Source organism: Nansenia antarctica (assembly GCF_963989245.1).
Source record: "Nansenia antarctica genome assembly, chromosome: 6".
Classification (NCBI taxonomy): domain Eukaryota; kingdom Metazoa; phylum Chordata; class Actinopteri; order Argentiniformes; family Microstomatidae; genus Nansenia; species Nansenia antarctica.
The window spans coordinates 6146914-6166529 of NC_137676.1; the positions used below are offsets into that span (position 1 = coordinate 6146914).

General features: G+C 43.5%; 2 protein-coding genes across 3 annotated transcripts; one reads left to right on the forward strand and one right to left on the reverse strand.

The window, feature by feature from the left end:
- Positions 1–2222: 2222 nt before the first annotated feature.
- LOC308160102 (glucose-6-phosphate 1-dehydrogenase) lies at positions 2223–11366 on the forward strand (the record flags this gene model as incomplete). 2 transcript variants are annotated; one of them, XM_080533975.1, is made up of 13 exons in its annotated part: positions 2223–2244; positions 3919–4040; positions 6913–6950; positions 7417–7525; positions 7789–8006; positions 8497–8655; positions 8806–8931; positions 9304–9397; positions 9585–9771; positions 9903–10138; positions 10396–10472; positions 10838–10930; positions 11253–11366. In XM_080533975.1, the coding sequence occupies 13 exons, from the start codon at positions 2223–2225 to the stop codon at positions 11341–11343; spliced, it is 1572 nt and encodes a 523-aa protein (XP_080390101.1). In that variant the 3' UTR covers positions 11344–11366. The 2 variants fall into 2 exon arrangements, with proteins under 2 accessions (XP_080390101.1, XP_080390102.1); XM_080533976.1 differs by lacking the exon at positions 2223–2244 and adding an exon at positions 2330–2451.
- Positions 11367–11420: 54 nt separating this feature from the next.
- LOC308161073 (glycerol-3-phosphate dehydrogenase [NAD(+)], cytoplasmic) lies at positions 11421–18581 on the reverse strand. The gene is made up of 8 exons (XM_080535018.1): positions 18460–18581; positions 17614–17791; positions 16818–16958; positions 16479–16617; positions 15572–15684; positions 15221–15457; positions 14363–14469; positions 11421–14085 (listed from the first exon to the last, which is right to left on the reverse strand). Exons 1-8 carry the CDS (start codon positions 18501–18503, stop codon positions 13989–13991), a joined length of 1056 nt encoding a protein of 351 aa, XP_080391144.1. The 5' UTR covers positions 18504–18581; the 3' UTR covers positions 11421–13988.
- Between the last annotated feature and the right edge of the window lie 1035 nt (positions 18582–19616).

Here is a 19616-nt window from a genome sequence, read left to right on the forward strand (position 1 = left end):
TCTTGACAGTCCCAGAGGCCAGGACCAAGAGATATGGAGAGACAGCTTTCAGTATAGATGCTCCCAGACTCTGGAACATCCTATCTGAGAGCCTGAGATTGGCCAAAACTCTGGAAATGTTTAAGTGAGACCTCAAAACTTGTTTATTCCACTGACACTATATGGGTGGGAATGGAGCAGAGTGAATGCCCAAATGTACCTTTACATACAATACCATTCTTAAACCAAGACATATGAGGGAAAAAGAAAGTTACAAATGTATGGAGCAAAAACACTTTACAAATATGGTCAACTGTGAGGAAAAAGCTACAGCTTCCCATGGCCACTTCCAGAGCTATAATGATAGCAAACAACTGTGAGTTTCCTCCAGCTAGGTTAGACAAGGGATTCCTGAAATGGAAGGAAAGGGGTTTAGTGGTTCTGGACCAGCTATTTGACAAAGCAGTCCTCAAATCATTTGAACAACTCAAAGAGGAATATGACTTACCAAATCAAGACTTCTATAGATACTTGCAAATTAGACACTATTTACAACATCACCAAGAATGGGAACAGCTCTGCTCATTACCAACACAACTAGAACACCTCTTTATATTAACAACTAAAGGAACAGTGAAGACAAAGTTCATATCACGTATCTACAAGATATTGCAGGAAGAGTTAAAAGAAGATAACTTAGATATTAAAGAAAAATGGGAACTAGAAATGAACACAATCATTTCAGATGAGCAATGGGAGATTTCATGCAGTCAGGGACATAAGGTAACCAATAGCCCAAACTGGAAGGAATTTGGATGGAAAATTAAAATGAGATACTTTTACACTCCACTTATAACATCGAAATGGAGCACCACCTCAAATCACTGCTGGAGGGGTTGTGACATGGTTGGAGATCACACGCATATATTTTGGGACTGCCCAAAGATATTAGAATACTGGCGAAATATACAAAGAGAAATTAAAAAATGTCTCTCTATAGATCTACCTCTAGAACCATCACATTTCATATTAGGGATACTCCCAGCTGATCTTGAAGAAAACAGCCAAACATACCAACTGAGAATCCTTCTCTTAATAGCTAACAAGGCAATCACAACCTCCTGGCTGAAGCCACACCCCCCAACAGTTATACAATGGAGGGAAAGAATCCAACAAGTCTACAACATGGAACGTACAACAGCACTATTGAAATTAAAATTAGACACATTCCTTAATAGATGGTCATCCATTGCACTACATTTTCATTTGATCTGACTGATATGCAGATGTGTTTATTTTTATTTTTATTTTTATTTATTTATTATTAATTTTTCCCCTTTCTTTTCTCTTACCATGGTTGGTTGTTGTTACTGTTACTGTTATCACACTGCTGCTGTTGTTGATAATGGTGATAATGATTCTGTTTATTGGCTGTTGTGGTTGTTAATGCCAGCGAGGAAATTAGGGATTATTTTTGTTGTTGTTGTTTGTTTTTTCTTCTTTTACTTTATTGTTATTATTTATTTTTAAGAAAGATATTCATGGACTGTTATTCCTTTGCGACTTACCCGTGACACCTTTATGTAACATCAATATGTTGTGAAATATTGTTTGACTGCACTTGATAAAAGAAAATGATAATAAAAATTTAAAGTAAAAAAAAAAAAAAAACTTGTTTATTCAATTTTGCCTTCTAAATGTCTGCTACTATTGTTGTTTTATCTCTATTGTTGTTTTATCTCTATTGTTGTTTTATCTTTATTGTTATTTTAACTTCCTTGTTATCTGTGAAGCACACTGTAAAACATTTTGTGAGAAATGTGCTATACAAAATAAAGTTTGATTTCATTTCATTTGATAAACTTTTACAGGAAACTAGTAAATGGGGCATAATTAAACCAAGTGTCGTTTGTGTTTTTTTGTTTGTTGTAATAAGTTGCTTTTAATAAAGGCGTCTGCTGAAATGTCAAAAATGTAAATGTACTTGTAGTGTAAATGTACACTTAGATTGCCTTTTTAATTCCACCCTTCAACTGCAACCAGTATATCGAGAAAGGTGGGATGGCTTTCTCTTTATACCACCCTCTTCCTTGTTCCATATGCATTTCACATTGTTCCCTTTATCCAACCATCTCCAGTGTCAGTCTGGACGAGGTCCCTCTTCTTTGATTGGTTCATCTAATCTGAGAGGATCTAGTTTAACCACGCCCCCCTCTATGTCACGTCGTTGGAGTCAACGAGCGATGGGAAGTCGACAGAGTGCTGGTGAGTTTCTCTCTAAACCAATAAAATCACTGAATTCTGCCGTGTCATTTTAAGCGGAACAAGGAAACATCTAAATAAATGCAACTCGGCTGGTTAGAATCGTTTCCAGCTACCCAGAGTGTGTCGGGACAGGTTTGCTCTGCGATCACCGAATCCTCAGTTAACCAACAGAGATAGCCTGTTTGCATCGGAGGAACGACTTTAGATGTAAGTAGACCTGCACAGGAAAACAAATTGGATGAGGATTTTCGTCCAGCTTTGACACCTTAGCGATTAGCCATAGGTACTAATGCATGAATAGCATGCATGCCATGTCATGTTGTTAAATCAGCCTGATGAAAAGGGAGTGGGCTGCAACCAACCACATTTCTAAAGCTCGGGTGTCTAGTCTGCAATCTGTTGTTAGCTTGCTAAACAATCCAGCGAATTTAACGAAATGTTATTGAACCCTCTGCTACTGAAAAGTGATTATTTATATATATATGGGTCTGAGAGAGAGAGAGGCAGCCAAACGTGTCCTGCACGGTTTAAAGACTTTAAATACGGGATTGGCTGCCTGCCTGCCTGAGGATTTGACTAATAACATTACAGTAGACTGCGTTGTGCGCGCTTGCCTATTTGTGTGTCTGCAAAGTGGGAGATTGCTCATCTGAGACACGTGGGGTAGTACGGGTTCTGTAGGTAGAACTTTGTTTCCTCTCCCTGCTGCTCTGACACCATAGAAACCTGTCTTCACTGGTGGTGTTGCACAACACGAGACATGTGTGATTACTCAGTGATCATTACTAACTGTCAAGCAAAAAATAGTGTTGTCTATTGACGTAACTGTCCCGTCTTACGGCTTATAATAGATTGAGCTTATGTATTGTTAAGTCAAGTGCCTTATCAATGTTATTTTTTGAGTGCACTCAGATGTGACAGAGGCTATAGATTGCAAATTCTATTGATCTGGAATAGATACTCAAATGATTTAAGAATCTACTTTAAAAACCTCCTTGCCATGGTGTGGCTAGGGAAGGAAAGGTGATGCAGGTGATGCCAGGTGGCTGTCTTCTTGTTTGTTGTGACTTACAGCCCAGATGACAAAAGGCAAGAGCACCTTCCCTGTATAACACCATACTGCCAAATACTAGAACAAAAAGGCATCAGAACTGAGAATGTTTCAGTCGATTGTTGTTCTTTCTCTCTCTCTCTCTCTCTCTCTCTCTCTCTCTCTCTCTCTCTCTCTCTCTCTCTCTCTCTCTCTCTCTCTCTCTCTCTCTCTCTCTCTCTCTCTCTCTCTCTCTCTCTCTCTCTCTCTCTCGAGTTAAAGGACCTTTGTTCGTACTTCGTACACCCACTGCTTCTATGAATGTCCGGAAAGTTCATTGTTGTAGGGACTTAGATCTTGGTTGTGGCTGTTGTATTATCTTGGTATTCTCTGTAGGCCTACATTGTGCCAGCCAGTCATGGTTTGTGAACAGAGCAGTGCTCTCTCTGTGCAGTAGTGTGACATTTCACAAATAGTTTTTTTTTAACCCTAACCCTTTTTTTTTTACACCAAGTCACTCTTACTGTGAGTGAAGCAACTCCTGGAGGAAAAAAAACAAGCCACAGTGCGTGTACTGTACAAGGGTGTCATTATCTTTGGGACGTTGGTGTTCTTGTTTTAATGTTTTCTATTCCACCCCACAGATACGATGAGTGCTATCCCCCTCTCACGCTCTGAGGTGTTCGGGGAGCTGAGGAAGGAGCTGCATGAAGATGTGGAGTTCCACCAGTCTGACGCTCACATATTCATCATCATGGGAGCATCGGTAAGAGGGAGGGAGGGAGGGGGGGAGAGAGAGTGTGTGGGGTGAATGTTTGAGGAAATTAGTAGAATAGTTGAGCGAGTGAACAAATAGGCCGAGATGAAGTGGGTGATTGTGTGTACTCTTACTTCAGTGTGGGAGGGAGTAGTATAAGTGTGGCGTAAAATCTGAGAAGTATGTGGCAATGAATTGAAACGTGTCATGTATTTCTTGATGAAGTGAAATCTCGATGAACAGGATGGCCTCCTCCAAGGCACGTGTTAATTTGCCAGAATCATGGAATCATTTTCTTCTGTATATTGTACACTGTATGCTTCATGAGATATATCGCAGGGAGAAAGGGAACATAAAAAAAGGTGTGTTGAAATATCACAACAGAGAAGAGTGATTGCAAATGTGTTTGAGGAAATGTGGACATTTGGTTGAGCCACATACTGCAACATAGAGCTTGTGTAACTAAGCAACCCCCAGGATGACTTCAGCTCTTGGCCTTGAGAGAGACATCAAGGTACCTGTTGGTCAGCTAATTATGGCATCAGCACAACATCTTAGTTGGCCAATCGTGGTGAGCTTGACAGTTGCCAGTCACCTTCTAAGCTGATGACCTGTTCTAAAGAGGTCAATAAATCAATCAACAAATGTTCTGAGGTATCAACCTTTACCTGGAATTCTCTTCCCCCAGTGGCTAATTTAATTTCAGTCCAGTCACTCTGCAGTTGCATTTTTTATGTCCTCCTTTTGTAATATTAGCACTTCCTTCTTCCTTGTTTTTTTTCTCTCTTCTCTTTACTTCTGTATTCTCTATGGGCCAATAGGACCTGCCCAATCAGCTGAGATACAGGACTGTGAGAGTCACTTGAAATTCTTCACCTGCCTCTCTTCCGACTACTTTCTCTCACCCTTTGTGGGTCTTGGGTGAAAGGAGTGGAGCTAGAGCTGAATTGTGCAGTGTCACTGTCTTGTCAGCATTTTCCCTTCAGTTCGCCAAAGTGGCAAGGGCACATGGGGAGGGCATGGCTAGACATGTTGCTTCTTTGGAAGGAGCAGAGATGTTGTAATACAGTACTATACAGTAGACCACTGCACCGATTGTCTACTGTGCACCAAATTAGCTTTAGACAACATATTCTGCCCTTGAGACACACACACACACTACCTTACTCCACATGGCCTCATTACAGTTGCTCTGCCAGTCTAAGGTTAAGTAAATATTGCATAATAACCCTGGTGGCACAATGCTGTACCTCATTGTACAAATACTTCACTGTGCAAATTGCCATTACAAAACAATTGAGTGATGCAAGGGCATAGGTGACACGGGGGTGGGGGGGGGGGGGGGCGGGGTAATGTTGTGTAGGGAGTACTTGAATATCCACATTCAGTCACATTATCTTATGTTAGATTAGCGCGACTCCTCAACACTGATCTGATTTCTCGCAGGGGCAGTTCAGGCGGTAGTTCAGGCGACGCGGGTCTTGCTAGATTGTCGACACCTGTCGTAAGACACACTGGTAATCAGTACAGTATCAGTATGAATGGCCCTAGGACTTGTACCAGAGAAGTGCCCCTTAGCCCTGTCATGAGCTTCAACTGTATCTGTCTGTCCTTTTCTCTAAAGTCACTAGAAATTAGCCTTTAAAAGCTGTTTCTCCCTAATGTCCACCTGACTGCTACAGTACAACCTTAGAGTGATGTGATTGGAGGAAGCAGTTTGGTTAATAGTCACCCTCACTCTGCACCTTCCTCACAGCTGTGGTGGGAGACAGTAGTCCTGACAGAGACGGGCTATGCAGTAGGCCTCCTGCATTACATAGCACTTTAGTGTAACCCTTAACCCTGTTAACCCATAGGAACCATTACAGGCCAACACAGTAAACACTAACTACCTACTTACATAAGGGCTGGTTAACCGTAACCTGTGATTTAGTAAACCTTTACAAAGCCTCTGACTTTTCTGATTCCGCAGTACACAACAAGGAATATTGTATCTGTGCTAGGACACAGATATGCTTACTAATACAAATGATCATGTGTTCTGATGAATCACGCCTAAGCCTTTGACTTGCTGATAAACCAAGACATGACCAGAGTTCATTCAGAGGAATATGACAGAGCAGTGTTGAAGGAAATGGGAGGGTACAGTACATCATGTACTTTGAGTATTTTATTCATTTTATTTTTGATAGAGCGTTCAATCATAATTTTAGTGCTGATCCTCACTTGGTTATAGTGCTTGTAAAGATGTTTTACAGTGTAACTCTGAAACTATACTTCCATTGTGTTTTTATTGTTCCCTCTTTATTACGCCCTCCTAAGGGTGATCGAGCATTCCAAACCGTGGCTCCTAAGCTTTGGAATGCCCTTCCCTTGGATCTTAGATCATTGGTCTCGGTCGAGTCTTTTTAAAAAGCAGCTAAAGACTGTCCTGTACAGGCTAACCCCAAAAGCCTGTCTTTCTGTGTCCTGTTGATATTGTTGTACACTTGTTGACGTTTGCTCTTTTATTATGTTCTTGTATATGTAAAGCACTTTGTGACCCCTGGTCTGGGATAGGTGCTATAGAAATACATTTGACTTACTTACTATAACTTCTGGTGAACAGTGCGCTGCGCCCTTCACTGCGGTGAACAGTGCTGTCAGATTACTGGGGTTGAGTAACTCCTAAATAGGCCATTGCTGCAGCCTTCAGTCCTCACCAGGAGCATCATGAAACCCTTCTGCTTTCCTCACCACGCCACTGACTGACCTGAGGCAACAGTCCTGCAGAGCCACCATAGACATCACATGGGGCTCTTTCAATCAACAGCTCCTTTGACTGTTTCCAGATCTGTTTTTTTTTTAAAATTTGTATATGTTTCTGTGTTTCTCTTTTTAGGGGGATCTAGCCAAGAAGAAGATCTACCCAACTCTGTGGTAAGTTTGTTTTAAGTCTCTTGTCTAAATGGACTGAATTAGCACTGTCTTCATGGACTATAGAGCACGTATTCTGACCTCCACACTGACTGTAATTAAATAAAAATAAAAAATAAACAATGTTCTCAATATGCGTAGCTGTATTTCTCTTTTAGTGTGTACCGGACTAGTGTCCACTCTATTTATTCCCTATTTCTATTAAAAATAATTTCCATTATTTTTCATTATTTCATTCATTATCTATCATGTGTCTTTTTATCCCCCATACTCTTTTAAATCTTGCTGCTGTGAGAAAGTAATTTCCCCTCAGGGATAAATAAAAGAACTTCAACTTCAACTGTAGCCTCGTTAATGGAAGGCTGTGTTTGCCTCGCATCAGGCAGGAGACTGGTATTGAAAGGTTGGCTTGACTTGTGATGTTCATGGATTTCTTTTCCCCTCTGGTGTCCCCTCTTCCTTCTCTCAGGTGGTTGTTTAGAGACGGCCTCCTCCCCGAGCAGACTTATTTTGTGGGATTCGCTCGCTCCAATCTGACCGTAGACGCAATTCGCACGGCTTGTTTGCCCTACCTGAAGGTAAGACTAGGAACTGAGTTTTTTTTGTGGGGAAAAAAGAAAGAAGTCATTCTTCCTTCTGGCATTGTGACTGCCAATGGCCCCCTGGACATAGCATAGATTTGTTTTTCTTATGATGACTGATGTATAGATGGTTCACTTACTTAAGACAAATGTACTTGTAAGTCGCTTTGGACAAAGACATCTGCTAAATGTCTGATGTATGTAAAATGTGAAATGTGTGTGTCCGTGTTTAATAAACATCTCCATCTCTCTGGTCCCAGGTGACCGACACAGATGCGGACCGCTTGGCGACGTTCTTCAGTCGTAACACCTACGTCAGTGGGAAGTACACAGAGGAGGGCTCCTTCGACAACCTCCACACACACCTGCTCTCCCTGCCCGGCGGCGACAAGGCCAACCGCCTCTTCTACCTGGCCCTGCCGCCCAGCATCTACCACGACGTCACCAAGAACATCAAACACCACTGCATGAACACCAAGTCAGTCTGCCTCACTAGATTACCCCACTCATTTTTGGTGATTTTAGGGTCGGTTTCATAGACTTAAACTTAAGCCTAACCCTAGACTAAAAAAAGGGTTAGCATCTTCAATGGAAGGTTTACATTGAAAGTGTGATCTTTAGTCCCGGACTAGGCTTAAGCCTTGACTGTGAAAATGGCCCTTTAGTGTTTTTTAGTGTCTGATATCTCTCTACTGTAAGTTATGTCTGTAAGCATGTCTCTCTAATCGGCGTGTTTATTCTCCCGGCTTTCTTTAATCTCCCTGACTGTCTGGGGGTCAATTATAATCTCCACACCCCTCCTCAGTGGTGTGTTAGTAGAGATTGGAATAGGCCTGGTCATCTTTAATACACTTTCTGTATTACACCATTGGATCTACGATCATATCTACCTTGCCTCTGACTTGAGTAGCCTGAACACGGTTAACAAACCCCTCTTTCTTCTTCTTCTTCTGTGTGTGATTTGGTAGGGGCTGGAACCGGGTGATTGTGGAGAAGCCGTTTGGACGTGACCTGCAGAGCTCCGAGGAGCTCACCGCCCACCTCTCATCCCTGTTCACGGAGGAGCAGATCTACCGCATAGACCACTACCTAGGCAAGGAGATGGTGCAGAACCTCATGGTCCTCAGGTACAGATCATACCGTACACACACACACACACACTTTCTTTCTTTCTCTCTGGGGTGAGACTACTCTACTCCCTGTCTCAATGTCCTTTCAAAGCTCAATATCTTTCATCATATCCCCATGAATCAGGCTAAATGTGATTTATGTTCCAGGTTTGGAAACCGGATCTTTGGGCCCATCTGGAACCGGGACAGTATAGCCTGTGTGACGCTGACCTTCAAAGAGCCCTTCGGCACACAGGGGCGTGGCGGCTACTTTGATGACTTTGGCATAATCCGGTGAGTAGAAAAGGCTTCGGCTCAGTTCAGTCAAACCTGCTGTGCTGGATTTCCATATGAGCGTTTGAATTTAGCATTTTTTTCCCAATGCAATGGATTCTGGTACAGCAGTGAGCAGTAATCGTGCAACTGGGTCCTCTGTGGCTCAGCTGGTAGAGCATTTCGCTAACAACACTTAGGTTGTGGGTTTGATTCCCGCTGGGACCATAATATACTGAAAAATGTATGCGCTCACTGCAATGTGTGTCGCTTTGGATAAAAGCGTCAACTAAATGGCTTATTTAAATATATATAACCCTCCATTCCCTCACACTCTCTTCATCTCTCTCTCCTCTCTTCTTCTGCCCTCTGTTTGCTTTTCGGCACGGTCAGTGATGTAATGCAGAACCACTTGCTCCAGATTCTCTCTCTGGTTGCCATGGAGAAACCGGCATCCACCAGCTCTGATGATGTCAGAGATGAAAAGGTACAGTAATATCAACTGACAAGTCTGAACTTCTCTTCTTCTTCTTCTTCATCTGATAACATATCCAGAATCATATCACGTATGAAAACATTTCAGTTGGTTAAAAACCCCCAAAAGGAAAGCTTCGCCATCTGATATCTGAGCATGTTTTAACACATCTCTCCCTCCCTGCCGGCTCCCCCTGCAGGTGAAGGTGCTGAAGTGCATCGCCCCTGTGACCATGTCTGATGTGGTGTTGGGGCAGTACATGGGTGACCCTGAGGGAGAGGGGGACGCCAAGCTGGGTTACCTAGACGACCCCACTGTACCCAAAGGCTCCACCCAGGCTACCTTCGCCACGGTTGTGCTGTACGTCCACAACGAGCGTTGGGATGGTACAAAAATAAAAATAAAACTCATTTTATTCATAACCATTAACAGTATTCATTCATTAAAATGTGTCACTCCTCCATTTTAACTGTGTTTAAAACTCTCTGTCTCTCTCCCCTCCCTATCTGATCCATAGGCGTTCCCTTCATCCTACGTTGCGGTAAAGCCCTGAACGAGCGGAAGGCGGAGGTGCGGCTGCAGTTCAGCGACGTGCCGGGGGACATCTTCGGGGCGCAGTGTCGCAGGAACGAGCTGGTGGTGCGCGTGCAGCCCAACGAGGCCGTCTACGCCAAGATGATGAGCAAGAAACCAGGGAACCACTTCAGCCCCGAGGAGACAGAGCTGGACCTCACTTACAAGAGCAGATACAAGGTATGATGGTGTATGGATGTGTGTACACGCACTATTTTGGTCAGGTGTGTGTGTGTGTGTGTGTTGTGTGTGTGTTGTGTGTGTGTGTGTTGTGTGTGTGTTGTGTGTGTGTGTGTGTGTGACGCCTTCACCCACTGTCCTCCATGCCAGCATGAAACACCACACATTGGCATCTAGGAATTATGCCAAAAATACATACAACATATTTACAGCACACTGTTGACACTATAATCCTCTGATCCTTTTTTTTTCTTCAGGATGTCAAGTTGCCTGACGCCTACGAGCGGCTCATCCTGGACGTCTTCTGCGGGAGCCAGATGCACTTTGTGCGCAGGTCTGTTTGTCTTTCTGTCCGTATGTCAGATCCAGCGTGCATTGTAAACGTCACCGAAAAATCGACCACAGAAAGGCTATCGAATCAAGTTGTACAGCCCTTTTACACACAGGTTTCAGATAGGCTGTTGATTTGAGCGTCCATGTCTGTCTACAAGTCTTACTTCTCATTTCCAAGTCTGAGATTGTAAGTCTGTTAGTCCAAAAACCTTTCCCCTTGTTGCCATGGTGTTTTGTATTGAATAAAAACCATAATTCCGGCCACTAGATGGTGACGTGAGACTCCTTTTCTCCGTCACAAATCAGTCACAAGCCCGCCCTCACTACTGCTTGCTCATGTGTTTATGTTTTCTTCCTTTTCCTCAGTGATGAGCTGAGGGAAGCTTGGAGGATCTTTACGCCTCTCCTTCACCAGATAGAGAAAGAGAAGATTCCCCCCACCCCCTACAGATATGGAAGGTAAGACTTGATGATCAATTCTCTCCTATTGCTCTCTCTACACATTTACCCTCTCCTTTACCCTCCTGAAATGTCACTCGCATTTCCTCCAGATCAACCACTTTTTATTGTGTCAAATGTATGTTTTGGTGGCGTAACGCAGTAAGCATTGACCGTGTAACCGCAGGGTTCCCGGTTCGATTCCGGCCACGGACATATCCTGCATGTCGTCCCTTCTCTCTCTCACCCATCCTTCCTGTCAAATCTCTACTGTCTCTATATCGCACTGCCCCACTCAGAAAAAACTACTTTTAAATGCATGTTTTCATCTCCTCCTTCCTAGCCGCGGCCCAGTGGAAGCAGACGAGCTCGCTGCGAGGGTTGGCTTCAGATACGAGGGGACATACAGATGGGTCAACCCCCACAGACTGTAACACAGGATGACCAGGAGGAGGGGAAAGGGGAGGGATGGGATGGGGTGAGGGAGTGGGCAGAGGCAGGGAATGGGGTAAATGAGCAGTGTCATGTTCCAATACTTGTGTCTTCTTTGCGTCCGGTGCGGTCCCAGTCAGGAAAAGATGGAAAAGAGACTAGGACATGCATGTTAATGACAGCTATTGAAAAGAGACTAGGACATGTATGTTAATGACAGCTATTGAAAAGAGACTAGGACATGTATGTTAAAGACAGCTATTGAAAAGAGACCAGGACATGTATGTAAAGACAGCTATTTGAAAGTATGCAAAGTCATAGCCTGGGTCTCAGGTATGAAATGAATTCTCTGTACAGTGATGTGGTGTCACTGATATCCACCAGGTCTTAACTAGTCAGGAGGAGAGGGAGGAAACACTTAATAACAGGGGGACAACTTGTTGCTGTGTTAGCTTAGCATAAGTGTTAGGGTCATTTTACATGGAGACAGAGAACAAACATCTTTAATGTTGCGAATTATAATGAATGTCTACCAGCCACTGCTATTATAACCGACATTACCATATAATACTTAAAAAAGCTTCTGATTGAATTTATGATCTGGAGTTTTTCTTTTTTTTTCTATTCATGTAATTCTTTTTTTTGCTTCTGTTTTGGACAAAATCCTGATAGCATAATAATACTTGGGTTGTTTGAAAGTGAGGTTCAAAACAGGTTAGCTGGCCACAAGGTTGAGTCTCGGTTGTAGGCAGTTTCTCCTCTCCAATCACATACAGTACAATGCAGCGTGCGACTAGAACAGACTTAAATGTGCTCAAAACACAATCTGTCAGACTGTTTCGTTTCTTTTGTTTACATTTTTTTCCAAGCTTATTTAAGTTACTGATGTTCATTCCAGGGGGGTATTCCATCAATGTCGATAAAGGAAAATCCAGGCTTGTGTTTTGATACCCCCCCCCCTAACTTCATATACGACTTCAGAGAGCAGCAGTGCATCACTACCCCCCCCAGGGTCAGTTTTTGTCTGTTACAGACTGAACATTCTCACGTAAACCTGTATTTCTACAACTTGCAATAAACCATTTATTTTGTTTGCACAACAGTCTCCATTTATGGTTATTTAAAGGTCTGTTACAGTACTTTACAGTATCTAGAGGTTTGCTGGAGCTTGAGCTTTTTTTTCTAAGTTTGCTGTGGTTTTTCTACATTAGATGTAATAAAGATTAGCTTTCTGCTGCTTATTTCGAGTCTTGAGCATTTCTGCCCCCTCGGCCACAGTATTTTACTGAATATGCGCAAAACTAAATGTTGAAATAGCAGTAATACCATGTTCATTGATAAAATGACAAGACATGTAAAGGGGGATGGCAGTTTTAGAAGGGGGATGATTTAAACTTTTTATTTCAGTAGGGATGACATCTCGACCTCATCCCCCCTCAACTGGAGTGCTGGGTAGAACTGAGTATAACCAGGGAAATGGTGCCCTACGGCATCAGCTGCCTTTAGTATCTTTAGTACCCTGACTGGCCTGCTGCCACAGGTAACCACTGCCCAAGTTTCATATTGCATCTATTATTTGTTCCCTGGCCCTGATGAGAAAGGCAACTGTTTATTCTGATCGGCCACATGAGCTACAAGAACAATGGCGAGATTCCAGTTGATCCTCCGGCAGCTCAGATCCCAAACCCTTGTTGCTTCCTGGGATGAGACAGTGCTTCAAAGACAACAATGAAGAGGGCACACGTTTCACAGCTTAAGGTAATCAAGAATGTATTTCAAAGGCAAACGTTATTTTGACATATCTTCACATACCTTCAGAGAACGTCAAAGGCAGAGACCGTTTCTCAAGTGTCAGGAACTGGATTCTTCTGCTCTGCCCTCCACTCGCTTCATACTTAAAACTCATTGGAGGAGAAGATCTAGGTTCCTCTCCCCAATACTTTTGTGAGAAGGAAGCGGGGTGGAGGACAGAAGAGAGGACACAAGGAATCAAGTTCCTCACAATCGAGAAAGGGCCATGGTGATGAACGGCATCATGGAGGGAGCTTAAGGGAGACGTCTTTGGTTTCGCAAAGCACGTGGAAACAGCCAAAACGTTTAGCAATGTGGCATTTTAAGGCACTTGCATTTGTTTTCTTAACCGTTGCTATGCAAATCTAAGAGTGCAGTACAGTACTTGACATCACATCTCCCACTTCACATGTAATAGAGATTTTCATAAGACATAACAACAATGTACGAGACAGCCTAACCACAATTATAACACATAAGCCAACGGACGTGAGGTATTACAATGGACGATGGACAAATAAACAACCGTTGGGTGATCAGGCAAATCAATGGGCGGCAACATAAACATGCTACTGTAGGTCGTTCCCCTGCCGAAGAATCAGGAGGAGGAGAGCACGGGGTCCAAAAACCGGACGAGGAGGAGAAAGTAGTTGCGCACACTCTACAGCGCGCACTGGTCCAAAGCGAGCTCGGACATTCACTGAATCAACTCCTTGGTTGAAGCCAGCTTGTTGCGTCAGAGCCACGGAGTGCGTAGATATTTTCCCCGTCTATTTTCTAACAGGTGGTTATGGTGGTTTAAAAAGTGGTTATGTTGATCCTCCCCGGTTTTTCCATGTAGTTGGATAGTTACATGTTACATGTGCTCTGGGTGGTTCTGTAAACAGCCGATGAACGCAGTGACTGGCTGGCCCTGGTAGCAGATCTGGTACACGGCGTTGAACAGTGGGAACCTGGGAGAGGAGAAGGAGGGAGTGACTGTTGGATCAAGACTGATAACTGGCAGTTAATTATTCCTTGGTGGTTAATTATTAATTATTGTTATTGGAGTAATTTAGGGCCAAGTGCCTTACTCAAGGGCACACTAGTGGTGGTGTTCCCCGGTGAGAGTTGAACTCATGACCTTCTGATCACCAGTCCAACTCACTGTCCACTAGGCCAAGCCACCACTAGGGGAGGTTACCAATGGTTAAAATAATAATAACTGTTTTATTTCTGTGCTTTACTTACTTGTCAACCAGGTTTTTGTTCTTCAGGATGGTATAGACTTCAGCTGCTGTTGCTGGTCCCTGAAGCTTCTGTCCATTCAGCATCTCTTTCTCCAACTCCTCAATTGACTGAAGAGTAGAAACATGCAGTTCAAACTCAAGCCCAGCCTCTTTACCTCCAAAAATAAAACCTGAAAATAGCTGAAAATTGTACTCAAACCCCCATTCATCCCAGATGCTAATATTTAAGTGTGCTTGCAGTAGCAAGCAACACTTATTGTACATATATATTATATATTACGCACGCACACAAAGTCAGCCTAGAGTGTGTTTCTATGACAACCAACTGCCAGTGTCAAAAGGTGTGTTGGTAGAACTAAAAACAGGTGCGGTCTTCGCCGGGAAGTGACCCAACCACCCACCCACCGACCCATACCCACACCCCCACACACACGAATCCCACACACACACACACACACACAAATCCCACAAGTCGGCCTCTGGGTGACCTAGAGAAACACGGTCTTCGCCGGGGGGTGCAGAGGAGTTAGCTAGTTAGCTAGCGCTAGTTACACACACACCAGAATCCCACAACTCTGCCCCTGGGTGAGCTAGAGAAACGCGGTCTTCGCCGGGGGGGTGCAGGGGAGTGGCCCGGGTGCAGTGGGGTGGCCCAGAGGCCACTGACGTGCCCCCTACTGGCTGTGAGGGGCAAACACACTTCACATATTTCCACAGGAATTGTCCCCGTCTAGTTTTTGGTATATTATTTATCATCAATAACGTTTCTCTTATCTGTTGCCCCCTCCAAGGTCTGAGGCTTCAAACCTACTGGCTAACCTAAAAGCCAATAATTTCCTCTCCAAACTCTTTCCCTCACCTTGCCCGTCTTGGCAAAAGCTTCCGCCACCTTGCGGTTACGACCACCGTAGCAGGTGGTAATGAGGTCAGCCACTCCACAGCTCTCCAGGAACGTTGCCGAGGAAACGGGTCCAGCGGTGCAGAAAATGCGTGCGAAAGCAATCATTTCCATCAGGCCCAACCGGATGACAGCCGCCTTAGTGTTGTCCCCGAAACCCAAACCGTCACAGAAACCTGCCCCGACTGCCACAATGTTCTGATGACCAGGGAGAGGACACACTGACGTTACATGACGTGACAAGCAGAATATTAGTTTAAAAACAAATCTCTTATGTCTTGTTCTAAAATATAGTTGAGCGACAGTCCTCACCTTCAGAGCTCCGCAGATTTCAACCACATCTGACTCCTCCACTACTGTGACCCGGAAGTTGTTGGTCTGCATAAGTTCCTTCAGCAGGGCACCGTGGTTTTTATTTTTACATCCTGGAGATCATCAAAATCATATCTTTATTATTTATTTGTCACTTTTATAAACACATTTATTTGTGTTTCTGTTTATTATTATGTTATTATGTTATGCATCATCAGACCAAAGCAAATTTCTACTTCATATGGCATGTTAGAAATATACGAATGTCATACAAGTTCACTGGTGCCACATATAGTGTAATGACAAGAGGAAGGAAAAACAAACCCAGATCACTCCCTGTAATGTAAACAACCACTACAAAGCTGCCTTGGCCCTTATGCTGACTGTGCAGCTGAGACTTGAGCTGCTGCCAGATTTAAAAACATAAAAACACAGCCTGACCTCGATTCCGACTTAGAAATACAAGTCTAAAGTAATGGCCCTCTTTGCAGATTGTGGTATTACTTAATACTTCTGAAATAGGCAACAAAACTGGGTGGTTTTATTTCACAGTTTTTGTGTTAGTAGGCCCATCAGAGACCTAAATGTATGTGCACAAGCACTGAAAAAATGAGTTTTTCATAATATAGTACCTTAATCTAATAACAGGAACTTCCCCCTGAAATGTATTTGTTGTAAGTCCCTTTGGATAAAGGCTGCTAAATGCCAAAAATGTAAATGTAATGTAAATACATTAAATAGACAGGCGACATGGAAAGGTCCAGAGTATGACAACCTAGTCCATCCCAATGTTTACACCATAGAGTATAACATAGTCGGTACATCCAGGTAGTTCCTTTGTTTATGCTGTGTTGAACTTTGTACTGCCAGCACACCAATACTCAGACCGCCACTCTCAATGACTCACCGATAGTTGTCTCACAGAACTTCTCATCCGCGACCTCGTTAGCGATGTTTGCCCCCATTAAGACACTCATGGTGATACCCAGCTTCTCTTGAATCACGTCAGAGATAAGCTTCAGTCCATCAGGCCCCTCGTCTACACCCTGGAGTAGGACACACGGACGGACAGACAGTAAATCCAACAGAACAATGTTTGAATAATAAAAAGAGAATTTAAGGAGTGAGATTTTACTGTAAAAGTAAAGGTTGCAAAACCCTGCACCAGGCCATGTTGCGCATTCCCACTATTGCACATCAGGGTGGGTCATTAGGGTGGGACAGCGGGGTGGGTCATTAGACAAACCTTGATGAGGGACATTCCTAGTGCGTCACTCTTTATCTTCCCTTTAATGGTGTCACACACTCTCCCGATGAACTGGTGAGGAATCACAAACACCAGAATGTCTGCATCACTGGCAGCATCCAACAGCTCTGGAACGGCCAGCTGAGGGGAGGGGAAATGGAGGGGTTAGGTCAGGTGACTCATCACATGACTCCTCAAACACAAACTGTTTCATGAGTGAAACTGTTTCACCCCCAAGCAGTGGCAGGGGTTTACTGTATATAGTTAGTGGTGTTACACTTTAGGTCAAAGCCCAACTGGTACAAGTCATTGTCACTGCCACATCTTGTCATGACCTATGGCCTCCTCACTACATCTTAAAACTAAGATTTCATCATGATCCTGAGTCATCAGACATTTGTTGCGGGGGCAGGGGGGGAAAACTGCCATAGAGACAGAAATGACATCAAGTGATAATGCATTATACCTCAGTATAGGCCTTTGTGTCTAACCATTCTTCCCACACATTATTATTAATATTATCTATTATTATTATTATCATTGTTATTATTATTATAATAGTGTATGACAGATGAATTGTGAGCTAAGGACACCTGCTGCCTGGTGCGATGCCCATTCTGCTCAGCAGTAAGTACCCAAGGACACCAATTCAGGGCCGAACATTGAACCATTTGGTCCAGACTCAGCACATTCTTCTTAGGTCATGCAACTGTTGCAATTGTGACCCGAGGTCAAACCAAACCTGTCTAGCGCCCCCAATAGTGTCACAACAACATAGTGGTTTTCTTCTTCTTACCACATTAGGAGGCAGCTTGCGTCCAGGCAGATACTTGACGTTCTCGTGGTCCTGGTTGATGATCTCTGTGAGTTTGCGGCCGTCCACCATCTCCTCAAACACCCACATGTTTACCGTGGTGTCAAACTTGGGGTTCTGAGCAGCATTGGCCCCCACTATCTTGGCAATGGCAGAGCCCCTGGGTGGTGGGGAGGGAAATGGCAACATATCAACCCCCCCTCATGCTTTAGTTAGTCAACCATTATTAGGCGTGGTGTCAAATACAATGAATATAGCAGAGCCTAAGATTATCAAGTGTGGTGTCTGCAAGTGCACACCCTGCTGTGCAAGACCCTTGACCCTTGTCTACAAACTGCAAGTTACAAGAAAAGAAACCTTTGGATGAGCACAAATCACACATTGCCTGACTGCACCTCTAAGTCTCTGCTTATTAAAAACATGGCTGTTTTGATTGTCTGTTGCAAATGAGATTTTGGTGATTTTTGATTTCAAACGTCCTCTGACTGAAAAGTTAGGCACGAAGTTAATTCTGGGATTTAAACAGAGGGAACACGGCAAACCATAACACAGGTTTGCTTGTCAAAAGTCACCTAATACTACTACATTTGCAGTGCACATTGCACATTGCACAATGCACATTCTTATCATGCCGATCCATAAGCAGCTTAGCAGAGCAGAAGGCTCCTAACATGCCTAGTTACCCACCTGTTTTTCTATGAAAACAGGAATGCGCCTCGACTGATCTAAGACGAGCTAGCTTTAGCTCCAGTACAACCTTAGCTGCTAGCAAGCTACATACATCAAAGACTAAACTAAACCCTCGACATTATGGACACGTTTTCTTACCAATTGCCAGAGCCGATAATGCAGACTTTCTTGGGAGCAGCCATTGAGAAGACGGTTGACGACTGACAAGAGTTTCACTGATGCAAAAGCAGCTGCCGCTGTGATCCCACCAGTACAGTAGCGAAGCAACGAAAATCAGGCTGCGTTCGTAAATACGCTCTGGAAATCTGATCAGCACTCATGGGAATGCCTCTTGTCCAATCAAATTACTTGGTCGCTTTATGACGTTGAACCCAGTGTGCGCTCCGGCGCTCTCAGAGCGAATTTTACGAACGCAGCCTCAGCCACAACAGATCGGCTGAGAACAAGACCCGTAATCTCATTGGTTTGTCTGGGGGGAGACACACTCCCGCCCACTCGTGCTGTCATTCATCGGGTTAGTGGGCTGAAAGTAACTCGGTCAAAAGTTCCCACGTACAATGAATGCATAGGTAGACAGTAGACACTAGGACCGTTAATACCAATCAATCATTGTTTGAATGAATGAATGAATGAATGAATGAATGAATGGTCTTTATTGTCATTGATATAGTACAGGTACCATACAACGAAATTTGGGAGGGGGGGCTCCCCTGGTGCTTGGAAAACAATACTAAAAACAAGAAGGGAAAAGAGCTGGATTACATAAATAAAGGCTATATACACTATTCACTATACTATACTACTATACTATACAATAAAACACTGTGCTGTACTCTATGCTATGCTATAAATATCCTAACATTTCCTATCTCTGAACCTTATGTTCCACAAGGGTTGTCATATTGCACATAGTATTATTGCACATTCATTTAAAGTGTCGCAGTTTGCAGGTTTGAAATGTTCACAGTTGTATTTCAATATTGCACTTATGATTACAATCTAGTAGCTGCCATCAAATTGTCTAGATTGTCCAGGGCCTAGAACCTAGGTGTTGCCACAGCCTATGATGACTCAGCAACAATACTACTACTACAACAATGCTGACCATGTGCATCCCTTCATGGCCACAATGTAAACATTTTCTAATGGACACGTTTTCAATGCCCATTCTTCTTTTGCAAGAATTGAGGCAGTTTTGAGAGCAAAGGGAGGCCCTACCCAGTATTAATATAGCTTATAGTGTTCCTAATAAAGTGTCCGGTGAGTGTATGGTTTAGGCCTACTATAGAAACCTA